The sequence below is a fragment of the Gracilinanus agilis genome, chromosome 6 (assembly GCF_016433145.1).
Source record: "Gracilinanus agilis isolate LMUSP501 chromosome 6, AgileGrace, whole genome shotgun sequence".
Lineage (NCBI taxonomy): Eukaryota > Metazoa > Chordata > Mammalia > Didelphimorphia > Didelphidae > Gracilinanus > Gracilinanus agilis.
The window spans coordinates 231,715,947-231,738,020 of NC_058135.1; the positions used below are offsets into that span (position 1 = coordinate 231,715,947).

Below are 22,074 nucleotides of genomic sequence, written 5' to 3' on the forward strand. Positions count from 1 at the left end.
AAACAGCCTACAGTCCTGAGGGATTAGTGATCATAGCCATTAGTGACAGGGTCTCCTATCCCCAATCCGTTCCTGATTATTTCTTTCCCTTATTAATATCTATAGATGAAGTTTATGAAGTAACTTCCTGAGTGATTATTACATCACAACTTTTGGGGAGGGAGCAATGCAGTCAGATGAAAACATTATCCAAGGCTAATAGAGCCTAATATTAATAATCAATCCATCAAATCAGGCCTTAGACACTTCCCAGCTGTGTGACCCTTGGCAAGTCACTTGACCCCTATTGCCTACCCTTACCAATCTTCCACCTATAAGTCAATACACAGAAGTTAAGGGTTTAAAATTAAAAAAAAATCATAATCAATCCAAAATCCAGGTAGAACCTGAAAGGGTTACCCATTCACCTGACCTTTAGGGATCCTGCCTAGGTGCTGTTATCGAGAAGGGGCAGTTATAACATCCAACTGAGTGACAGGACTTGGGTGTCACTGCACCAGCTATCAAGGGAATCCAAGGCACAGCTTTCCTGATTAATATACCCCATAATAACTATAATAGTAGATGAAGATACCTTTTTTTATAATACCCTTGAGCTCTGGTCAAGCTGGGAAAGGGAGAGGGTGTGGATGCCTTTATCTGCCCAGTGGGGAACCCAAGGAGTGTGGAGTTAACAGTGAGAAGGAAGACCTGCCAGGGAAGATCAAGTGAGCAAGAAGATCTAGTTGGGGTGGTTGATTAGCATTTCCTGGATTTACCTTCTTGTGGACATGTTTCCTGTGCCATCAAGAGGAGTTGAAGTGGACATGACTTTGTGAGAGACCCATTTCCCTTCTAGTCTGTAATAGTCTGATTAGTGCAGTGTAGGCATTAACCCATTCTCCCAACCCCTGTGTGGGCTTTAGTGATTTGATTCAGTGTGACCTCTCCCCATTATCCCTGACCCTCAATTATTAATAAAAACCCCTGTTTATAAAACCTTTCGTCAGTCTACTCACTTGTTAGTTTCACAGATTCCCTGGCTAGGTGGATCAGTGTGGCAGTTAAGACCCAGCTGTCACACCTGTCTGTTGCCCAAACCATTCATTGAACTGTATTTCTCCAGCTTGTTAGGTCCCAACTTACTGTCCATTCCTGTCTCCTACTCACCCTTCTGAACCCAGATAAAATATAAGTTAACCCCAGTTTTTACCTTAAGAATCCTTACCAGTTTCCTCTGAAACTGTCCATGTCATCATTTACTGTAGCACAGCAATATTCCAGTACATTCAATTACCATAATTTTATTGAGCCATTCTCCAAAACCTATAGATTCCCTTAGTTTCCCATTTGGAGCTACCATGAATAGTAGTTTCCATATTGTTATACATATAGATCTTCCTCTTTCTTTGATTCCTTTGGAATATAAGCCTGGTATTGAATAATTGAGTCAAAGTGCAGGAACAGTTTGGTAACATTTTAGGCTTGGTTCCAAATTGCTTTCCAGAACAGCAAGACGAATTCATAGTTCCACCAATGATGCCTGCTTTCCTGAAGCTCTTCCACCATCTGCTAATCTGTTGGGTATCATGTGGAACTTCTGAATTGCTTTCATTTGAATTTCTCTAATTATTAAAGATCTTGACACATTTTTCCATGTAGTTGTTGACAGCTTGGATTTTTATTCATATCCTTTGACAACTTACCTTCTTGGGAATGTCTCTTTTAGTCTTACAGAATTGAATTAATTTCTGACAAATTGGGCAAAACGCCTTTATCAGAAAATTTTATTGCAAAGATTTTTCCCACTTATCTGTTTCCTTTCTAATTTTAACTGCACTAAGTTTATGCAGAAACTTTAATCTTAAATAATGTAAATTGTTCACTTTGTTTTCTAAATTTTACTTTACTATATGGTCATTAACTTTTTATATGCAGTCTATAAACATCTATTAAGCATCTACAATGTGCTAGGCACTGCACTAAGAACTTGGAATGCTAAGAAAAAGTTCTTCTTCCCAAGGCACTCACGATCTAATGGGGAAGACAATATGCTAAAATAACCATGTACAAACAAACTATATACAGGATAAATTGAAAATAATCAACAGGCGAAACTAGAATTAAAAAAGATGAGGAAGGCTCCTATAGAAGGTGGGATTTTAGTTAGAACTTGATGGAAGTCAGGGAATCCAGGAGGTGAGAATGAGAAAGGAGAGAATTCCAGGCATGGAAGACAGTCAGTGAAAATGCCTTGAGTAAGGAGATGATCTTATTCATGGAACAGTAAGGAAGTCAGTACCAGTGGATCAAAAAGTATGTTGAGAAGTGTTAAGACATGAAAACATTAGAAAAGAGGAAGGGGGCACGCAAGATTATAAAGGGCTTTGAAAGTCAATCAGAGGATTTAATATTTGATCCTGGAAGTAATAAGGAGGCACTGGAATTTACTGTGTAAGGGGGGGTTGGCATAGTCAGACCTGAACTTTAGGAAGATCACTTTGAAAGCAAAAAGTAATTTTTTCTGTAGTCCTCTAATTTGCTTATATCGCCTTTTGTTTCTGAGCCATGTCCCCTATTTAAGATGTTTGTCTTTATACCCTTTTTTTGCCAAACTGCTTTCTAGTTTTCTCAATAGCTTTTGTCAAATGAGACCTAATTCCAGTAAATATGGTCTATGAGTATTGTTATAAAGAAGGTATGTTTCTCTATTATTATATTAGTATAGGGTATATTAATCAGGGAAGCTGTGCCTTGGATTCCCTTCATAGCTGGTACAGGGGACACCCGAGTGCTTTCACACAGCTTTCCTGATTAATGTACTCTATAATAACTATAATAGTAGACAAAGATACCTTCTTTATAACACTTGGTGGAAAAAGTGCTCATATATTCTTTTTCACTATTTAAAAAAAATATTTTTTAAACCTTTAACTTCTGTGCATTGCCTCATAGGTGGAAGAGTGGTAAGGGTGGGCCATGGGGGTCAAGTGACTTGCCCAGGGTCACACAGCTGGGAAGTGTCTGAGGCCGGCTTTGAACCAAGGACCTCCCGTCTCTAGGCCTGACTCTCAATCTACTGAGCTACCCAGCTGTCCCCCTGCTCATATATTCTTGATGTATTCAAGTATATTATTTAATCATATATTCTTGATGTATTCAAGTATATTATTTCTTCATTTAGATAGTAAACATTTGTAAGATAGTGATTTTCTTTCCTTTCTATTTACCCAACTCTTTATTATAGGTATTCAATAAACATATTTCAAATAATTCAATTTGGAGGCAGAGCACACACAGGTTTGGTGGCACAGTGGATAGAGTGCTGAGTTTAGAGTCAGGAAGAATCATCTTCTGGAGTTCTAATTTGTCGTCAGACTCTAGTTTGTATGACCCTGGGCAAGTCACTTAACCTTGTTTGACTCTATTTTCTCATCTGTAAAATGAGCCGAAGAAGGAATTTACAGATCACTCTAGTATCTTTGCCAAGAAAACCCCAAATGTGGTCATGAAGAGTTGGATATGTCTAAAAAAATGACATAATAATTTAACACTTGAGTTTACATTTTAGTTCTAATTATTCATTATGTGACTGTGGACAAAAGCATCTAACTTCTCTAGGTCTTAAATTCCTCTTAATTGAAGTATTAGACTGAATAATTTCTGAGCAAATATGTCTCCCATGTTATATCTTTTCAGGTAGAGCTCCAGAGTGAGGAATACTGTGTCTATTATACACTATCAGTTTCCCTTACTAGCCAGATGAATTTTGTGCCAGGAATACCAGAATCCTCTAGCCATGTTCTGGCAGAGTTTGAATCTTTGGATCCATTGCTTTCTGCTCTCAGGTTGGATTCCAGTCGCCTGAAGGTGAGTTTCTTTATCATAATTTTATATTGAGTATTCATAATTGTATAGGTGAACCTTGGAACAAATATATTATTTGTCTTTCAATTGTTTATTTTTAAGTAGTCTTTCTTACCTGTCTTTCAAAAGCTATATATCTTTCTGAACACTGAGGATGTTTCTGTTCTTAAGAATAATCCTTTGATAAAGATAGGTTTTCTCTTTAGAGCAGGGGTTGGCAACCTTTTTGGCCATGAGAGCCATAAACGCCACATTTTTTAAATGTAATTTCATGAGAGCCGTACAGTGCTCACAGTGAGCACTCCTGTAACAGCGCCTGAAAAAAAATTGACTTTATGGCTCTTGAAGAAAGAGCCATATGTTGCCGACCTCTGCTTTAGAAGTTCAATTCAACAAGGATTCAGTAAAAACCTTTTTTATTCTCAAGGCCTTCTGAAAGTTTACTGGGAATCCAAAGGCAGAATGAGAAATAGCCCTTGCCCTGATAGGGCTTACTGTCTACCAAGATTGGGGTGGGAGGAAGGTATTATAAAATTTACATAGACGAATAAGTAGAAGATAATTTAAAGCTGGGTGGAACATTACAAGAGGTGGCTGCTCACTTGAGCTTTGAAGGAAGTTTAATTAATATTAAGAGACAAAGGGGAAGATGTAATATATTCTAAATATGGGAAACAACCTGTGTGAATGAAGGGAAATAGAGAATGTTGGTTTTAGGAAATAGCTAGCAGGCTAATTTGAGTATAATGAAAAGTATATAAAATGAGATAACTCTGGAAATGTAGACTATAGCTAGACTGAAAAGTTTTAGCTGCCAAGTTGAGTTTCCATTTCATCTTACAGGCAATAGGGAATGACTGAGGATTTTTGAATAGGTGAGTGACATGGTCAGTTGCATTTTAGAAGATTATTTTAGTGGTTGTAGAGGATGGATTGGGGTATAGGGAGATTGAAAATATAGAGTACATTTAGAAGACTCTTCTAATAACCAACCTGAGAGCCAAAAACAGGATGGTAGTTGTGTGAGTGGAGAGAAGGGAATGAAGGAGATGTTATGCAGGTAGAATTGGCAAGTGAGGGAGGATGAAGAATTGAGGACATCTCCTAAATTGTGAATTTGGCTCTGGCAGGATGGTGAGACTCTCCACAAACAAAGGGAAGTGGGGTGCAGTGTTAGGTGTTGTGACTTTGAATTTGAATACATCATGGTTAATTCATTTTAAATTTAGGTTGTCTGTGGAGTAAAATTAAACTCCTTAGTCCAGTGTTTTAGGCCTTCCCAGTCTGGCTCTGACCTGCCTTTTCACCTTTATTTCACCATGCTGCCCTCTTCTTGGGTGCTGTTTCAGCCAGGCTGAATTGCCAGCTATTTCTCCAGCTCAGCAGCTGTCTCTCAGCCCTGAATTTGCAGGGACTTCCCCTTAGGCTTGGTATGTACTTCCACCTTGTCTGTACCCTTCCTTCGGGATGTAGTTCTGGTTCCATTTCCTCCCCTTAGGTCCACCTTTACTCTCCTTTCAGCTAAAAGTGTTTTCTTAGATTTTCTTAGAACATTTTTTCTGGATTTTTTTCCTTTCCCCTGATCACATTTCAACTTATCTGTGCCAATGTCTCAGTTTGACATTCCCCTGCGCTGGGCTGTTAGCTCCTTTTCCAAGGAGAAGAATTTAATTTCATCTTTTCATGTAGATATCTTAGTGCCTTGCACAAAGAAGGTGCTTAAAGAGTTTATTGAATCAATTTAATAACTCATCATACTGTTTCAGAAAACAGGAAACATGGTTAACTCTAAGTAAAAAATGAATGTATCTTATTACATTGTAGATATTAATACTAATATAGTAGGCTTGTTTTAGAAATTAAATGGGCAACAGATTGCAAAACCAACTGCACTAACCATATTCCTGATTGGTTAGTTTGTTTAGATGGCTCTGGTTATATTAATTTTAACTCTTTAATAGACCATAAACTCTTCCTGAGGTTGGGGTCTATCACATTTTAATATTTGTTTCCTTTAGCACCTACCACAGTGCCTAGCACATAAAAAGTGGCTCATATAACACTTTTTAGAAGAGATCTTTTCCTTCCAGCTGTGAATGCCTTTCCCTCTATGGCTACTTCTCATCTACTCTATGTGTATCTTGTATGTATGTACCTAGTCATTGATATCTCGTCTTCCTTGTGGGAATGTGATCTCTTTGAAGTTGGGGACTGTTTTTAGTGTGTACTCTCAGCTGTTAGCACAATCCTGGCACATAATGAGCTTGCTTAAGAAATGTTTGTTGGTTGATTGATTTGTCTTTTCAGTGCACAAGTATAGCTGTGTCTCGGAAATGGCTGGCCCTGGGCAGCTCCGGAGGAGGTCTCAACCTCATTCAGAAAGAAATCTGGGAACAGAGACTTTTTCTTTCCCACAGGGTAAGATGCAAAAAACTGCTACATCCCTGGCTTAGGAAAGCTTTGAGACAATTTTTTTTTCCTGTGGGTTACTCAGTGCTTAATAAATGGTGTCAGTTCTATGTTTCCTATTTGGTGAAGGAAATCATATTCTTCTAATTGACTATGATTAAGTGGTCTTGATTTTTAGTATGTTAAATCAAACCCAACAAGTATTTATTGAGTAGTTAATGGTACAAGACACTAACCTAGGTGCTATTGAGGTACAAAAAGGTCTGAGGTACGTGCTTTGTTGGAACTTAACATCCAGTATGTTGTTTTTGACTGGTAGGCAAAATGACTGGTTCTAAGAGAATTTGGAATATTTTACTCCTAACATTTATTTGAATCTGTAACAATGATGCTCTTTAATTTATATTTATTTGCTGGATTCCTCATCTCATCTCCCAGCCCCTATGAGCCCTGGAGTATTTTGTCTTGTCTTGTCTTGTCTTGTCTTGTCTGATTCAACAGACAATCTTGTCTGATTCATAAAGTTCTCTGAGGTTCACATATTATTTCTTTACAAATTAGTCCCAAATCTGTATGCTAAGTCCTAAAATTTTTCCTAAACTCCATTTTGCTATTACATATTTCTGCTGAAACTGAATGCCTCATGATCATCTCAAATTCACTGTTTTAAACAGAATTAATTTTCTTCCTGAAACTTACTTATCCTTGTTCCTGTTTCTTTTATCTTTTCTGTTGCCCAGGTTTGAAACCTCGGTCATTTAAAATTTTTTTCTTTATCCCTCATATCCAATAAGTTGTCAAGTCTTAATTGATTTTTATCTAAAAGATCTTTCTCAGCCTTCCTATTTTCTCCACTTCAATCATCTTCCAATTGGCTTCTCTTTTTCTTTTCTCTCCCCTCTACAATCCGTCCTCTACATACATAGCTGCCCAAATAATTCAAACAAGACAAAGGTCTGTCCTTATCTATCCCCTGTTCAAAAATATTCATTGTATTATTGTATCTAGGATAAAATTCCTCAGCTGGACATTTTGCTGTAACCTACTTTTTTGGATTTATTTCATATTATCTCAGCTATATTGATCTATTAACTTCTTCCCTGGAGTTGGAGTTCCAGCTCCCATCTTCTTGCATTCACATATGCAGCTAAACTGCAAAGTGAAGAAAGCTGTACCTGGAATCTAGAAGACTTGAGTTCAAATCATGACTTACTTGCTGTGTGATCTTAGGCAAATCACTTAACTGATAACAGATTTCAATTTCCTTATCTATTAACGGGGATGATAATTTAGCAGCTACTTCCTAGGATTGTTGTAAGGATCAAGTGAGATAACATATATAAAGTACACAGGAGACTTTAAAGCTTTATTATTGTTGTTATTTGTCCCCTATGTTTAGAATATATTTATCTCCTTTGTCTCTGTCTTGATTTGCATGTCTCTCTTTCATCAGCTCCCTTTCCCTAGAAGTACTCTATCCCGTGTTGTATTTCCTCTCTTATAGTTCTGGTAGAATGTAAAACCCTTGTAGTCAGGGGCTGTTTTTAGTTTACGTTAGTTTTTAAAATAAACACAGTGCCCTAGAGGTCTTCTTGAGAGTTATCAGTCCATTTTTTTTTTGTCTTAGCAAAGCAGTCAGAAATTCAGTGATGATAGTGCTCACTAGGCATGCTTTTGAGATTTGAAAGTGGATCATATTTGGAAGGAAAAGTGTGAGAGAACTCATTCTTCAGGACAAACTTTCTTAGTCTTTTGGTAAATAAGACCTTTTAAATTTCAATCTTTTTGGTGTGTTTCATATAATAACTAGCATTTCTGTAGCACTTTGAGGTTTGCAAAGTGCTTTCTATCTTTTATCCCGTTTGATTCTCATTAAAAATAATTTCTTCCATGGGGGTGGACTGGGTGGGGAGAGATGTACAGTGAATGGAAGAGAAATGTAATCTTACTCCTAAATTGAAGGCTAACAGCAATATTCTTTAATTTGATAAACTACATTTCAAATAGATATTTCATGTTTTTTTTTTTTTTTGCTTTAGGAAGGTGCTGTTTCTCAGGTTGCCTGTTGTTTACATGATGATGACTATATTGCTGTAGCTACCAGGTAAGAGAATGTTTTAAAAATTCTCTTATCTTTTCCAAATACATAAAATAGCCTTTAAAAAAAATCAAGAGATATAATTCTCAGTTTTTGGACTTGGAATGGAGAAATCAGATTTTTATCTCCACTTTAAGATTTTTCATATTTGAAGATCTCACCCTAGACTTTTACAATTTGAGTTTGTTGATGAGTTCCCAGGTTATTCACATTAGTCTTTTTAATCATCTTCCTTACTTGATCTCTTTATCAAAATCAATTGTGTTGTGTCATTAACATTTCATTCTTGGGAGCCTCTCATCCTTGTTGGTATAGCTCCTTTTCATAGGTTTATGCCACAAAATCATTTTGATTTAACCTCTGAATTCTGAAATTTGCTTTTCCAGAGTTAGGATAGAGAGCAATCCATGCTTGATTTCCCCCTTTTTGTCTTTTCATAAGATGGTGGTGGTTAGGGTTGTGGTCATGCTTTTCAGTAACTCTTATTTTTAGATAAGTTGATAGTCATTTTCATAATTCTCCATATTGCTAATAATTTTTTCTTTTTGACTTCTTATTCTCATAGTCAAGGTTTTGTAGTAGTTTGGGAACTAAATCAGGAGCGTCGTGGGAAACCAGAACGAATTTATGTATCTTCAGAACACAAAGGCCGAAGAATTACAGCTCTCTGTTGGGATACAGCTGTTCTTAGAGTTTTTGTAGGAGACCATTTGGGAAGAGTTTCTGCTATAAAACTCAATACATCCAAACAAGGAAAGGTGAGAAACAATTTTGTTCTTTTTCCATTGAGCAAAGGAGTTTGGTACGGTTTTATAGATCTTTGAGGTAACAGGAGAATATGATAACCACTATACATCTTAAACAGGTAAGAGCTAATTTTAATTTTTTGGATGGAGTATGACTAGGAGGTACATATGTCCTTTATAAAGTTAATTATTTTGTGAAACTTTTGATTGGGACATATCCTCACAAAATATGTGACTTAAAGTCAAATTTTGGTTTATCTTATGTATTTTGATATCTGAATATTTGAAATTGGAAACAAGAAGGGAACAATGTTTTAATTATAATATTTCATTATTCTGTAATGAAGTAAACTTATTTTCTACACCTCTCTTCTAATCCTCTTTCCCTCCCAACTATTTAGGCAGCTGCTACCTTTGTGATGTTTCCAGTTCAGACAATAACAACAGTTGACTCTCGAATAGTACAGTTAGATTATTTGGATGGAAGATTGCTTGTATCTTCACTCACTCGATCCTTCTTATGTGATACTGAGAGGTAAATTTGGTTGCATCATAACCTGTAATTTTTATTAGCCAAATAGTGATTTCAGTGAATCAACAAATACTTGCCTGTATTTCTATTTGTCAGTCTTTATGTTTTTCAGTGGGAACAAATAGATGTTTGTCTTTCAGTTGAATTTGTCTTCATGTATGCTTTTTGTTGTAATGGGGGTAATTGAGGAAAGGTGTGTGGGATAAAGGAATTTTGGAAGGAGGTTGTCAGAGACTTGCTAAGTGGGTAATCTAGGTTACAGGTAGGCTGGGATTAAGGAGATTCAGGATATAATAGGACTGAAGTCAGGAATATAACACAGAAGGGAAACAGAGATCTTCAGGGAGAGGAGAAATTAAACTAAACAGACAAAACAGCAGGCTTTACAGACTGGGACTTAGACTCAAACACAGGCTGAGGGAAATAGACTAAACTGAAATTAACAAACAGGGTTTAGTTAATTTCACAGGAAGGGACTTGTTTTGAAGGTTATACCTTCCTTCAAGATGGATACTCAGCTTCCCTTCAAGCCCAGAGTATGTTGGTTCTTTCCCTCTTCTTTCCTCTCTTAATAACTAACAGTCAAATTATACTAATAGGTCTGTTGAAACACAAAAGGGTTTATTATCTTTAAAAGATGATTTGTCAGGAAAGTGGATTGAAGGAAAGCCCTAACAGTTGTCTCAGGAACCTCAGGTGGGGGAAGGGAGGCAAAGATGGAGTCTGAGTAAGGACCAGCCTTTAACTCAACTTACAAAATAAATGATGACTGACTAGTTTCTTTATATCTAATACTGTCAAATAACAATTAACCCTTCACAGATTTGAACTCCTCTCTAATTACTCTCCTTATTAACTCCACAGACATATAAGGCAAGGGAGGGAAGGTAGGAAATAATATTGGGAAGGAAGATATAAAGGGTTTATCCAAAATAACAGTTTCTTAAATAAATATATCAAAGCTAGGCTAAATTTCAATTGTACAGATAGGTAAGGAAGCAGCTCAGTTGGTTAGACAACCTCTCTCCACGGGAGACTCAAACCAACTACCATTTCCTCAAGATTCCAAACCCCTAACTGCTTTTTGGAATTCAGCCAAAGCTTGAAAAAACTATATGACCCCCTCTCTCTATACTACATTGTATAGTGTATAGTTTTGGAGTTCTGCATACTCACCAACAAATTAGGCTAAGTAAAATATGTTCTCAGTTATCTACACCAATGAGAGGGAACATTGAAATGTAGAATCCTATGGGTGGAAGGGACCTTGGAGGTTATCTAGTAACTCTTCTTGTAAAATTTAGATAAGTGGTTCTTTGGCTTTGACCTCTTCCTGAAGACTTGGAGTATTGTGAAACTCGTTTTGTAAGTAGCCCATTCTCCTTTGGAACTGCTTCAATGGGGAACAGAAAGTTTAGATATGAAGGTGGAAAATCTTACTCAGGTAGTAGACATTCTGAAAAACAGAATAGAGCAAACAGAACTGATGAGTTCAATGCAACAAGAAATATTAAAACAAAGAGATATATAGGATCTGCCATCAAAAACAGTTGACTTGGAAAACAGGATGAAGTGAGATTGATTAATTTAAAAATAGATTTCTCCCAACTCATGACCAAACAAAAATCTTGGATTTCATATTTCAAGAAACCATAAAAGAAAGATCCTAGGGCTGCTGAAACCTAAGGGCAAAACAAAAAAGATCACAAATTTAATGCATCCAGAAATGGGATAGCCAAATCTTAGAGCTTCTAGTTTAAAGAAAAAACAATTTTCAAGTACTTAGGAAGAAAGAGAATACCAAAGAACCATAGTCAGGATTACAGATTATATAATAGTTATTAAAAGTAAAGGAAAAATTGAAATATGGTATAACAAAATAAAAAAGAAAAAGACTTATGGACAAATGTAACTTATCTTCCAAAAATTGAGTGTAATCAGTCCTAATAGAAGAAAAATGGAATGTAGAGTATGTAAAAGGGAATAATGGAAACAAAGGTGGAAAGGTGGGTTAAAACTAGATTGTGGAGGGCCTTACAAACTAGACAGAACTTTGTATTATCTATGTTAGACAAAAAAAAGCTAATACATTTCTTGAGCAGGGGAGTAAAATGGTCAGATTTGTTCCTTAGGAAGAGTATTTTCGCCACTTTATGGAGAATGCAAAAGAGGCTGGAAACAGGAAGACCACTTAAGAGACTTTTACAAGGGTATTGGCTATGTATAGAGAAGGAGATGAATGTGCTGTAGATAGAGAATCAATAGAATTTGACAACTAATTCACTATGAGAAGGGCAGAGAGAGAAAAGTCAAAGTGGACTCAGACTGTTAACTTTACTATTTCTATGCTTTTCTGTGTATATATTGTATGCCCCTTGCTTATGGAAGAGAGAACTATGGGAAACACTGGTATAACATAGTATTTAAAATAATTGATTATGCTAACTTTTAATTAGCTATAGGTTGTAGTCTACTCCCCATCATTTATCCCTAGTGGCCGTTTATTACCACTTCTGAATAATACAGTAAGCATTTATTTTAAATACCTATTAAACACTGGAGATTTAGACAAAAAAGAAATAACTGCTATTCTTAAGTTGCTTAAAAAGAATAATGTTCTCATAAATTAGTGCAAAAAATATAGAGAGACATTTTTAAGGGACTATTGAGGGAGAGCAGGGAATGCCTTATATTGGAGTTTCTACTCAAGCTTTTTTTTTTTTTTTAACCCTTATTGTTTATCTTAGAATCATTACTGAGTTTCAGTTCCAAGTCAACATGGTAAGGGCTAGGCAGTGGGGGTTAAGTGACTTGCCCAAGGTCACATACCTAGGAAGTGTCTGAGGCCACATTTGATGCATTTAAACATAATCTTGAAGGGAGAGGGATTTTAAGGCAGAGGTTCAAAGAGAGACAGCCTTCTAGATTTGGGATGCAGTTGATGCCAAGGTGCAGGAGCAGGAAGTAGGATGTTATATATATATATATATATATTTTTTTTTTTTTTTAAATTTTAAACCCTTAACTTCTGTGTATTGACTTATAGGTGGAAGAGTGGTAAGGGTAGGCAATGGGGGTCAAGTGACTTGCCCAGGGTCACACAGCTGGGAAGTGTCTGAGGCCAGATTTGAACCCAGGACCTCCCGTCTCTAGGCCTGGCTCTCAATCCACTGAGCTACCCAGCTGCCCCTAGTAGGATGTTATATTTGAGGAACAATGTTAGGCTGGTACAAAGAGGGAAGCATGTAAGGGGAAGTAATGTGAAATCACCTTAGAAAAAACAGGTAACCAAAATGAAATGATTTGAGTTTTGAAGTTCCTATCACTCACCACCTTCTGTTTGAAATGTTAATAAATAGGGGGGCAGCTGGGTGACTTAGTGGATTGAGAGTCAGGCCCAGAGATGAGAGGTCCTGGGTTCAAATTTGGCCTCAGACACTCCCTAGCTGTGTGACCCTGGGCAAGTCACTTGACCCCCAATGCCTAGCCCTTACCACTCTTCTGCCTTGGAGCTAATACACAGTATTGACTCCAAAATGGAAAGTAAGGGTTTAAAAAAAAAAAAAAAGAAATGCTAATAAATAGGAGAGAAGAGAGTCCTGGGCCAGAGAAAAAAGAGGCTAAGCTCCTCCTATTAGGTTATGTTTTCCTGCAATGCTCTGTCCACGAGGTGTTGAATACAGGAAATCTGAACTTCTAAATAAAAATCATTTAATTGTTCATTAGTGATATGAAATTAGTAGGCAACACTCCCTGCCTTTGAGGAGCTAATTAGGGAACTTGCATGTCTATCTCTAAATCTAGAACTCTCTGTACATATCATCATAAGAGTGAAAATTATGAGACTGGCCTTAACTGAATAAAGTTTATTATAATTACTTGGATAGGTAAAAGATGATAGAATTTTCTGATAGATTTTCTGATAGAAAGAGAGATATTTAAACTAGCCTAATCTAGCTCCCATGTGAGTGCTTCTAGCAGCGACCCCAGCAGCAAGTTCTTTCCCTGGACACTAGAGACAGAGCCAGCCCTTTCCCATTTGCTCCTTTTATCCTCTCTTTTACAACTGGTTCAAGTTCAGAGTCATGTCTGGTTCAAGTTTAGAATCATAGAGCCTATGCCTGGGACGTAGGGATATAGGGACCCAGGGATGCTATCAGGGCAACATCCCATGCATGACCCCAGGAGAAGAGTGTAAATTCCCTTCACACAATTCCCCCTTTGAGCCTTTGGGAGACCAACATATTAAATCTCCTCGCTTGGGTTCTCTAGGAGATTAACATGTCAGATTTCTCCAATGAATCATTCCACATATGTAGCCTATACATATAAATATTCTCTTAAATTATTGCACCTTACATCAAGGGAATTACAACAATTTTGGGGAATAAGAGGGAAAGAAAGAAGAAAAGAAAAAATGATTGATAGATGCATTGACAAAAAAACCTATTTGGGGGCACTCCCCTTTGGCATAAGAGTTTACATTCAGAATAAATAATAGGTTCAGCTCCCTTTAGTTTAATTCACTCTGGATGTTCACTCTGGATCTGTTGATGTAGTGTATGATTACTGTAGGCATCCTTATGGCATCTTCTCAGATGATCCAGAAGATCCACTTTCTTGATTTGGGGTGTTGGTGAATTTTTCTTCTCCCAAAATTGCTTTAAAAGATCTTAAACCTTGAATTTTAGAATAATTATATAATCTCCCCCTTAGGAGGGTGTTGACCAACACCAGAATCACCTCAAGACACATTGCTGAGCTATGAGGTATATGAATCAATTCTCAAAAAAATAAAAAGCCCCCAAACCCAAAAACCAAATAGAAGAGAAAAAAAAATTCTAGATAAAAAAATATATCAAAATCTTATTAGTATAAAATTATGAGTAAAATAAAATCGTAACAGGTCCTTGAATTACCAGCAAGGCCCAATTGAAGTAGACTATATCCTATAAACATGCAGGACAATTGCAGCAATATCACACTTACCCATTTGCAGCCAGTACTTCAGAAAATTGCTGGGACAAAAGACTGAGGTAAAAAGGAAAGTATAATTCCTTGGTCTGATTTTATCTTCAATCTCAGGGAGTAGGGAGCCAAAATGAAAGCCAAACAAAGGTACTTGTAGAAACTGGGCATGGGGAAGTCCAACATCTGGAGTTGCCAAATAGCTGCTTTCTTGAACCCCCAAACAAGTCCTCTGTCTTGGCATAGATCCTTATCAATCCCTCAGGGATTATTGGTCTCCTTGACCTTGTGCTTCTTTGCACTGTGCTCCTTAGTAATCCCTTCTTCTGAAATCAGACACAAGTATTAGTTAAAATCCCATAATGCTTAATAATCAGTGGCAGGTTTCCATAGTCTAAATAGCTTTTGGGTATGCATTGGTATTAGGGCTGAAAGGTATTGTTAACTTATCCTTCAAAATCGAAACATTAATACTGATTCCATATACCCAAGTACAAAAAAGGTGAGAAGAAAAAAAAATCAAAATTCCTGTTGGAAACGTAGAGAAAAATGATTTAAAAACCCTGGAAATCCATATTGCACATCTCATTTGACAATGGGTCGGTCAGAGGCATAACACAGAGGATTTCTCTCAAAAGCAAGTTCTATTTCCTCTCTAACTTGGCCATGGTGTAAGTGTACATAATTTTTTCACCAAGTAAAAGCTTGTTATAAACAGTAGTACAACAGCTAATAAAATTCTAAAAAGTACCACAATCCCCAAAATAAACAGCTGTACATGACCCTGAAAGTTGGGAACAATTGTTTTGATTGCCTTCTAGACACTGGAGCTTTTAAATCAGTCTTGGTGAGGAAATCTGATTCTGAATGTAATTCTTTTTGTTCCTTATATGTAGTAGGTATGTCAGGAACACCCCAAAACATCCTAAAACTCCTCAAATGGTATCTGTGAAACCCCTATCAGTAGTACATGCTTTCCTTTTAATGCCCAATTCTCCATCAAACTTGCTAGGTAGAGATCTTTTATGCAAATTTAGAGCCAAAATAACATGCTCCCCAGATGGCTCTTTGGTGCTGGAATTGCCTGAGGAATCCTTACCTTTGTTTCCAGCTCTCCTCTAAGATAGTCAAGAGGTGAAGGAGTCCCCCACCTTAGAAATCCCAGCAGATATAGTTGAGTCTCTCTAGACCACATCTTCCCATGCAGGCCTACTAAATGCTAGCTGTTCTTGTTCAGATTAGGACAAAAGGTAGCCCACCTCCTTCCATCCCTCAGTATCCCCTATCAAGAGAGACAGTTGAGGGAATTTCCCCAGTGATGGATTCATTAATTGAGTGAAGAATAATATAACTTCATGCAAATCTGAAGATAATACACCTATTCTTCTTGTAAAAAAGCCAAAGCCAGGACCAGATGAAAAGGGAAGTACTGGCTCTCTCTGTCTTTGGTGCCTGGGAAAGGAACTTGCTGCTGGGGTCACTGCTGGAAGCACCCACGTGGGAGCTAGATAAGGCTACTTTAAATCTCTATCTCTTTCTCATCTTTTACCTATCCAAGTAATTCTAATAAACTTAAAGGCCAGTCTCATTATTTTCACTCTTGCCTAGGATAGAATTCACATTTTATTCATGAGAACAATGAGGGCTGATTAAGTTATGATTTTTTAAATGTCAGAAATTTAGTGTCATCTAGTCATTACTAGCTCTTTCTATATTTGTGTCTCTAAATTGTGTGTTCTGCCTTTATGAAGCATCTAGAAAATGTATGACAGCCTGAAAATAACTTAAGAAACAAGAAAGAATGCTAGAAATGGTGAGCTTTGTCAGACCATTGATCTAAGTACGATTATATGGTACTAACATATATTCAAGTATCAGGGGGATGAAAAATAAGGATGATACCAAATATTGAAGTGCCATAGCATTGCTTTTGGTCTCATTATAAATATATATAACTTTTTTTCCTCCTTTTTTATTATTAGGGAAAAGTTTTGGAAAATTGGTACTAAGGAAAGAGATGGAGAATATGGAGCTTGTTTTTTCCCAGGAAGAAGCTCTGGGACTCAGCAGCCCCTAATATATTGTGCCCGCCCTGGTTCTAGGATGTGGGAAGTAAACTTTGAAGGGGAAGTTCTGAGCACACACCAGTTCAAGAAACTTCTCTCCTCATCACCTCTTCCAGTGATTAATCTAAGGTAGGGATTGTAGGACTGCTCTTTGCTCATTTTAGGTCTTTTCTGGGAGGGGCTTGGCTTGATATTCTTGAATGCAAAGTGTATTTCTGTGATAATAAGATTAAATCTACCCAGCCCATCTTTAGATTTAATCACCAAAGGTGAAAACATTTCCATTTAACTCACAAGTTGGGTGGTCTGTAACCTACATGTTCTAGAGTGAGTAACATGAGAATTTACTGACTGCCTCCTGGGCAGTTCTTTTCTAAGAAAAGTGTCTGTTGTGATTGGACACATAAACTAGGAGGAAGGCACAAGAAATGATGCAAAAGAAGCCCCTTTAAAAGAGTTCAGTGAGCTGGGCCCTCTCTTTGGGTTTGTGAATGGGACCTGAAGGAGCTCTTCTGGTTCGTGACCAGCCTTGGAGGAGGTCTGGAGCTGGTGAGACTGTTCCACATAGTGAGTGTTAAGACTGACTCTTCCCGAACTTCTCTTAAGGAACTGCCTTTTAATAGAGACTCTGTGGCTGAAGCTTTTGCTTCATTTGTCTTCGAGGCCCTTTGGGCCTCTGGCTTTCCGGTGTTGGAATCAAGGCTAGATTTCCCTCGGCTGAGGGTTAATTAGATCTACCTGGATTGAACTAGGGGATCAGAGCAAATTACCTACTGTGTTAGATTACTTATCCTCTCTCTTATTTCCTTATTTCTACTTCCTCTTCTCATTTGTAAATAAATTTCCATAAAAGTCATTTTAACTTGAGGTTATTCTTTAATTGGGGACTGATAATTGTTCAATCCCCTGGCGACCAACCTTTTAATATCTACCCAGTCAAAACTCCTTTTTACCCCTTACATTTCCCAATTCAAGGATCACTTATCTTCCTGGATGAGAGACTATAATGCACCTATAATGCAATTACTGTTATCATTGAAAAGTTGTATGATAATAATCATAAAAGACTTTAGTCAGACTAATCAGAGTGCATTGGATAAGAATATATTTTCTTATCTGTTATGGTTTTAAGTTTTTTAATGCTCAGAAATTTTTTTTAATTACTGAAATAAAAACAAAATAGATGTTTTAAGTTGTAAGAGGGAAAAGGGGTTTTTGGTTGGACATTAATATTTAAAGGTGTGGTCACCAAGAATTGAATAAGTATCAATTCTAAAATGATTTTAGTAATTTATTTACAAAACGTAAGACAGAGTGGAAGTAGAGAGGTGAGAAGAGGGTAGAGTAAGAGATCTAACTTAAGGAACTAGACTATATATTCATTTTCCGGCTTTACTTTGGCAGGGCTTCAGAGGTCCCAGCTAGAGAGCCTAAAAGTCACTTAACAAGGAGTTTTAGCCACGAGGGCTTTTCCCAATCAAGGGAGCCTCTGAGAGACTGGTATCTTTAGGAAGACTAAGGTAGTCAGCCTTCTTCACTCTCCATGTGTAGTTCTAAGGAAAAGATTTAAGAACAGTCTCACCAAGTTCAAGGTCCTAGCCAGAGCATCTTCAGGTCCAATTCCATGCCGAAGAACGAGTCCAAGGTTCCAGCCAGTGCTCCTTTGGGTCCAGTTCCAGGTCGAAGAGAGCTGAACTCACTGAACTGCAATTGACTACCAGGAAATTGTCACTTTCTTTAAAGGGGCTTCTTTTGCGTCACTTCCTGTGCTTTCCTCTTAGTTTACATGTCCAATCACAACAGATGCCTTTTCTTAGGATTGTCCAGGAGGCAGTCAGTAAATTTTGATTTGTCACTCACTCTAGCACACGTGGGTCACAGACCTCCCAATTTGTGAATTAAGTGGGGATGTTCTCACCTTTGGTGATTAGATTAAGGATGGGCAGGGTAGGTTTAATCTCATTATCACAAAGTCATTAAAAAGTATGTTATTTATTTCCTAGATCAGAGCCTCAATTTAATACTACTGTTGGCTCATCGCAGTCTTTGACCTTTCCCAAACTCTTGTATCTAAGGTAAGCTTCTGTTAGTACTTTGCTCTTTTAAAAAGTTGTAAAAACTTTTCATATTTCATTGATTGTCTTTTAAAGTTGTTTTTAATGCCTCAGTTTATTTATTTTAAGAATAGCTAGTGAGGGGGCAGCTAGCACAGTGGTAGAGAGCCAGGTTTGGAGTCAGAAGGACTTGAGTTCAAATCTGGCCTCAGAAATTTCCTATCTGTGTGACCCTGAGCAAGTAACCCCCAATTGCCTTGCTCTTGCTACTCTTCTGTCTGAGAATTGATACCAGGACAGAAGGTAAGGGTTTTAAAAAAAAGATAGCCAGTGGCAATAAGAAAATGATTTATCCTTTATGTTTGGACAATTATGTTAAAGTTAAAAAAAAACTTTGAATTGTTTATGTAACCAAAAGGCCTTAGAACTGTTTGACATTTGCAGACCTCTATTTCAGTTTTCAAATAACTCTAGATCTGCAATTTTTCATTTCCCAATTAAAAGGATCTCTCAAAGAAATCCATGTTGGGGGCTTACTATTTAAGAGTTTGATATTTATATCTTTAGGAGAACTCTACTTTTCTGCCTCTCTGATACCCCAAGTAAGTTGTAGTGATGTTTGTGTTATTGTTTTTGCCTAGCATTCACTGGGAAGTATAAAGGTTAAATTTAGTGCTTGATTTAAATTATGTGAAATAACGTAGTGGCCGAAGTTATTATATCTCAAGTTAGAAGTTTATTTACAAAATAGAGGGAAAACAATAAAGTAGAGAAAAGTAAGAGAGGTTAGAGAAAATACCTATACTAATCCTCTACCAGGAGGGCTGGTAGTGAGTAATTATGAGTCCTCTTCCAAGATGGAAGCTAGTCTCTTAGTAAACTAGGAAAGGAGTCAGCCCTTTTCATTCACCCAATGAAGTAGTACAGGAGTCAGAATAGTTGAAGCCACAATCCAAGCAGTCTCCATTGAAGTTCCCTCTAAGACTATCTCCAGGAGACATTCTCCACTAGACTCAAGTTCACGAGACTGACTCAGCCCAAGGATTTTATGGCTTTTATGGTGGTTTCCTCTTCCTACTCCTCTTTACAGGGGCCAATCAGTTTCCAAATTGTCTAGCCTGTCTGGGGGCAGTGTCTGTGGGATTGAGTTGTCACCTTAAAAGGTGTTACCTCTCCTCCTTTTCTGAGTTATTACCCAGTTAGCAGGTGGATTGCAGATTTCCACCTACTTAAGGTTAAGTAGGGGTGTCTTCCTTTTGGAGGAATAAACTCCTGTAGTAAGAATTTTTCTTACTTCAGGGTTAAGTATGGGTGTATTCAGCTTTTGTTGATTAATTCAAAAGTAGACAAAGTTGAGTTAATCCTGTCCTTACAATCTAGTAAGGTACTAAGTAGGGGTATTTAAGTTATTGTTAACCAAAGTTTTAACTCCTACTAGGCAAAGAGAATAAAGGATTCCCTTTTACAAGTGTAAACTCAAAATAGACAAAGAGAACCAACAATTTCCTTTCATAGAAGTAACCTTATATTGTTTTAAAAACAATTAGTACAAAAAAAAAAAAACAATTAGTACATCTGTTTAGGCCCAAGGCACTTACCAACAACCTTGTAAACTGCCAATAAAACTTACATTCTACCCAAAATAATTTATTTGTTGTTGACAGAAAGGAAAGATATGCTCTTTAGTGTGGCAATATGGCACTAATATCTATCATTGTATTTGAACAGTTTTTTGCCCCTTAGTCTACTTTTGGCCTTCTTTCTGATCTTTCCAGTCCAAAAAGCACTTTAAAGTACCTATTATGTGAAAGGCACTGTCCTTGGCCCTAAGAATATAAAGGGAAAATTAAAAAAAACCAGCCTCTCTTCTTAGGAGCTTTTGGCTAATGTTCTTACTGGGTGGGAGAGATTCAACATGTAAACAGTATCCTTGTGGAGATTTAATTGATAATTTGTGGAGAAATGGGTAAATGTAGACAGAAAGATTAGGAAAGGTTTCTCCTGGGAGGTTATCATTAGGGTGTCTTGAAGGAAAGGAGGGAGTCTAGGAGGTAGAGGGGAAGATGTACATTTCAGGGATGAGGATCAGCTGGCACAGAGGTGCTAGTTGGGATGCTAAGAAACAGCAAATTTGTTGGTTTGGCTAGAAAAGTGTACATAATGGATATTAATAGAAGGAATAAGCCTGAAAGAAAGACTAGTGCCATATTGTGAAACTTATATTTTATTCTAGAAGCAGTTGGAGCCACTACGAAATTCTTGACCAGGAGGGTAACATGTTCAGACCTTTGCTTTCAGAAGATTATTTTAGCAGCTGTGTAGAGAGTGCATTTGAATCTAAAAGTTGAGAGCCCCAGGAGTAGGCTGTTGGAATAGTTCTGGTGGGGGTGATGTGAGCCTGAACTAGGATGGTTGTTGTGTGAATGGAAAGAACATGTATGCAAAATGCTTTGGGGGAGGTAGAAAGTGGCAACTGGGAAAGGCAAGGGAAAAGGCAACTGGTTCAGAGATAAGGGTGCTGGGCCTTGAGTCAGGAAGATCTGAGTTCAAATTCTACCCCAGACACTTACGGACTATGTGATCTTGGGCAAGTTTTTTATTTCTGCATCAGTTTCCTTAACTTTATAATGAGGATAATAACCATATCTATTTCTGAGGGTTGTTGCAAGAATAAAATGAGATAACATTTGTAAAATGTTTTGCAAACCATTAAGCTCTATAATAATGCTAGTTATTATTAAGAATCTTAGTTGATTTGAAGTTTTACAGCAGGGTGACTGGAAGGATAATGGAATCTTTAACATAAATAGAGAATACCACCTTTTTAGTGCTGTTTTCATTTATGTTGTTGCTATCATTGTTAATAGTCCATAAGCATTTATTAACAGCCTACTATGTGCTAGATGAGCAAAGTGCTGAATTTTGTTCTTTTGTTTCTCCTTTTTCTATTCTGCTTTACTTCATATAAGTTATCTCATGTTTCTCTGAATTATTCATATTTCTTCTGATGCAGTAACATTCCATTCTGTTTTATTGTATTTTTTCCCCCAATTGCACATAGAAATATATTTGTAACATTTATTTTCTGATATTTTGTGATCCAAATTTTCTCCCTTTTTTTCCTTTCTCTCCATCCTGAGGCAGCAAGCAACATGATATAAGTTATATGTATGCCATCATGTAATACATATTTTCATATTAATCATGTTGTAAAAGAAGACACATATCACACATGTAAGAAAAAAACTCATAAAGAAAATAAAGTGAAAAATGGTCTGCTTCGATCTGCATTCAGGCTCCATCAGTTTCTTCTGTGGCAGTGGATACCCCTCTATTTATATACTATAATTTGTTT

General features: G+C 37.1%; 1 protein-coding gene across 1 annotated transcript in view; it reads left to right on the forward strand.

Moving 5' to 3' along the window:
* The first annotated feature begins 3,741 nt into the window (after positions 1-3,741).
* HPS5 (HPS5 biogenesis of lysosomal organelles complex 2 subunit 2) overlaps positions 3,742-22,074 on the forward strand; it is a 49,598-nt gene continuing 31,265 nt past the window's right edge. Inside the window, exons 1-7 of the mRNA XM_044680740.1 lie at positions 3,742-3,849; positions 6,154-6,264; positions 8,295-8,359; positions 8,919-9,111; positions 9,501-9,634; positions 16,582-16,794; positions 18,669-18,740. Coding sequence (XP_044536675.1) covers positions 3,742-3,849; positions 6,154-6,264; positions 8,295-8,359; positions 8,919-9,111; positions 9,501-9,634; positions 16,582-16,794; positions 18,669-18,740 — 896 coding nt within the window. The remainder of the gene's footprint in view (positions 3,850-6,153; positions 6,265-8,294; positions 8,360-8,918; positions 9,112-9,500; positions 9,635-16,581; positions 16,795-18,668; positions 18,741-22,074) is intronic.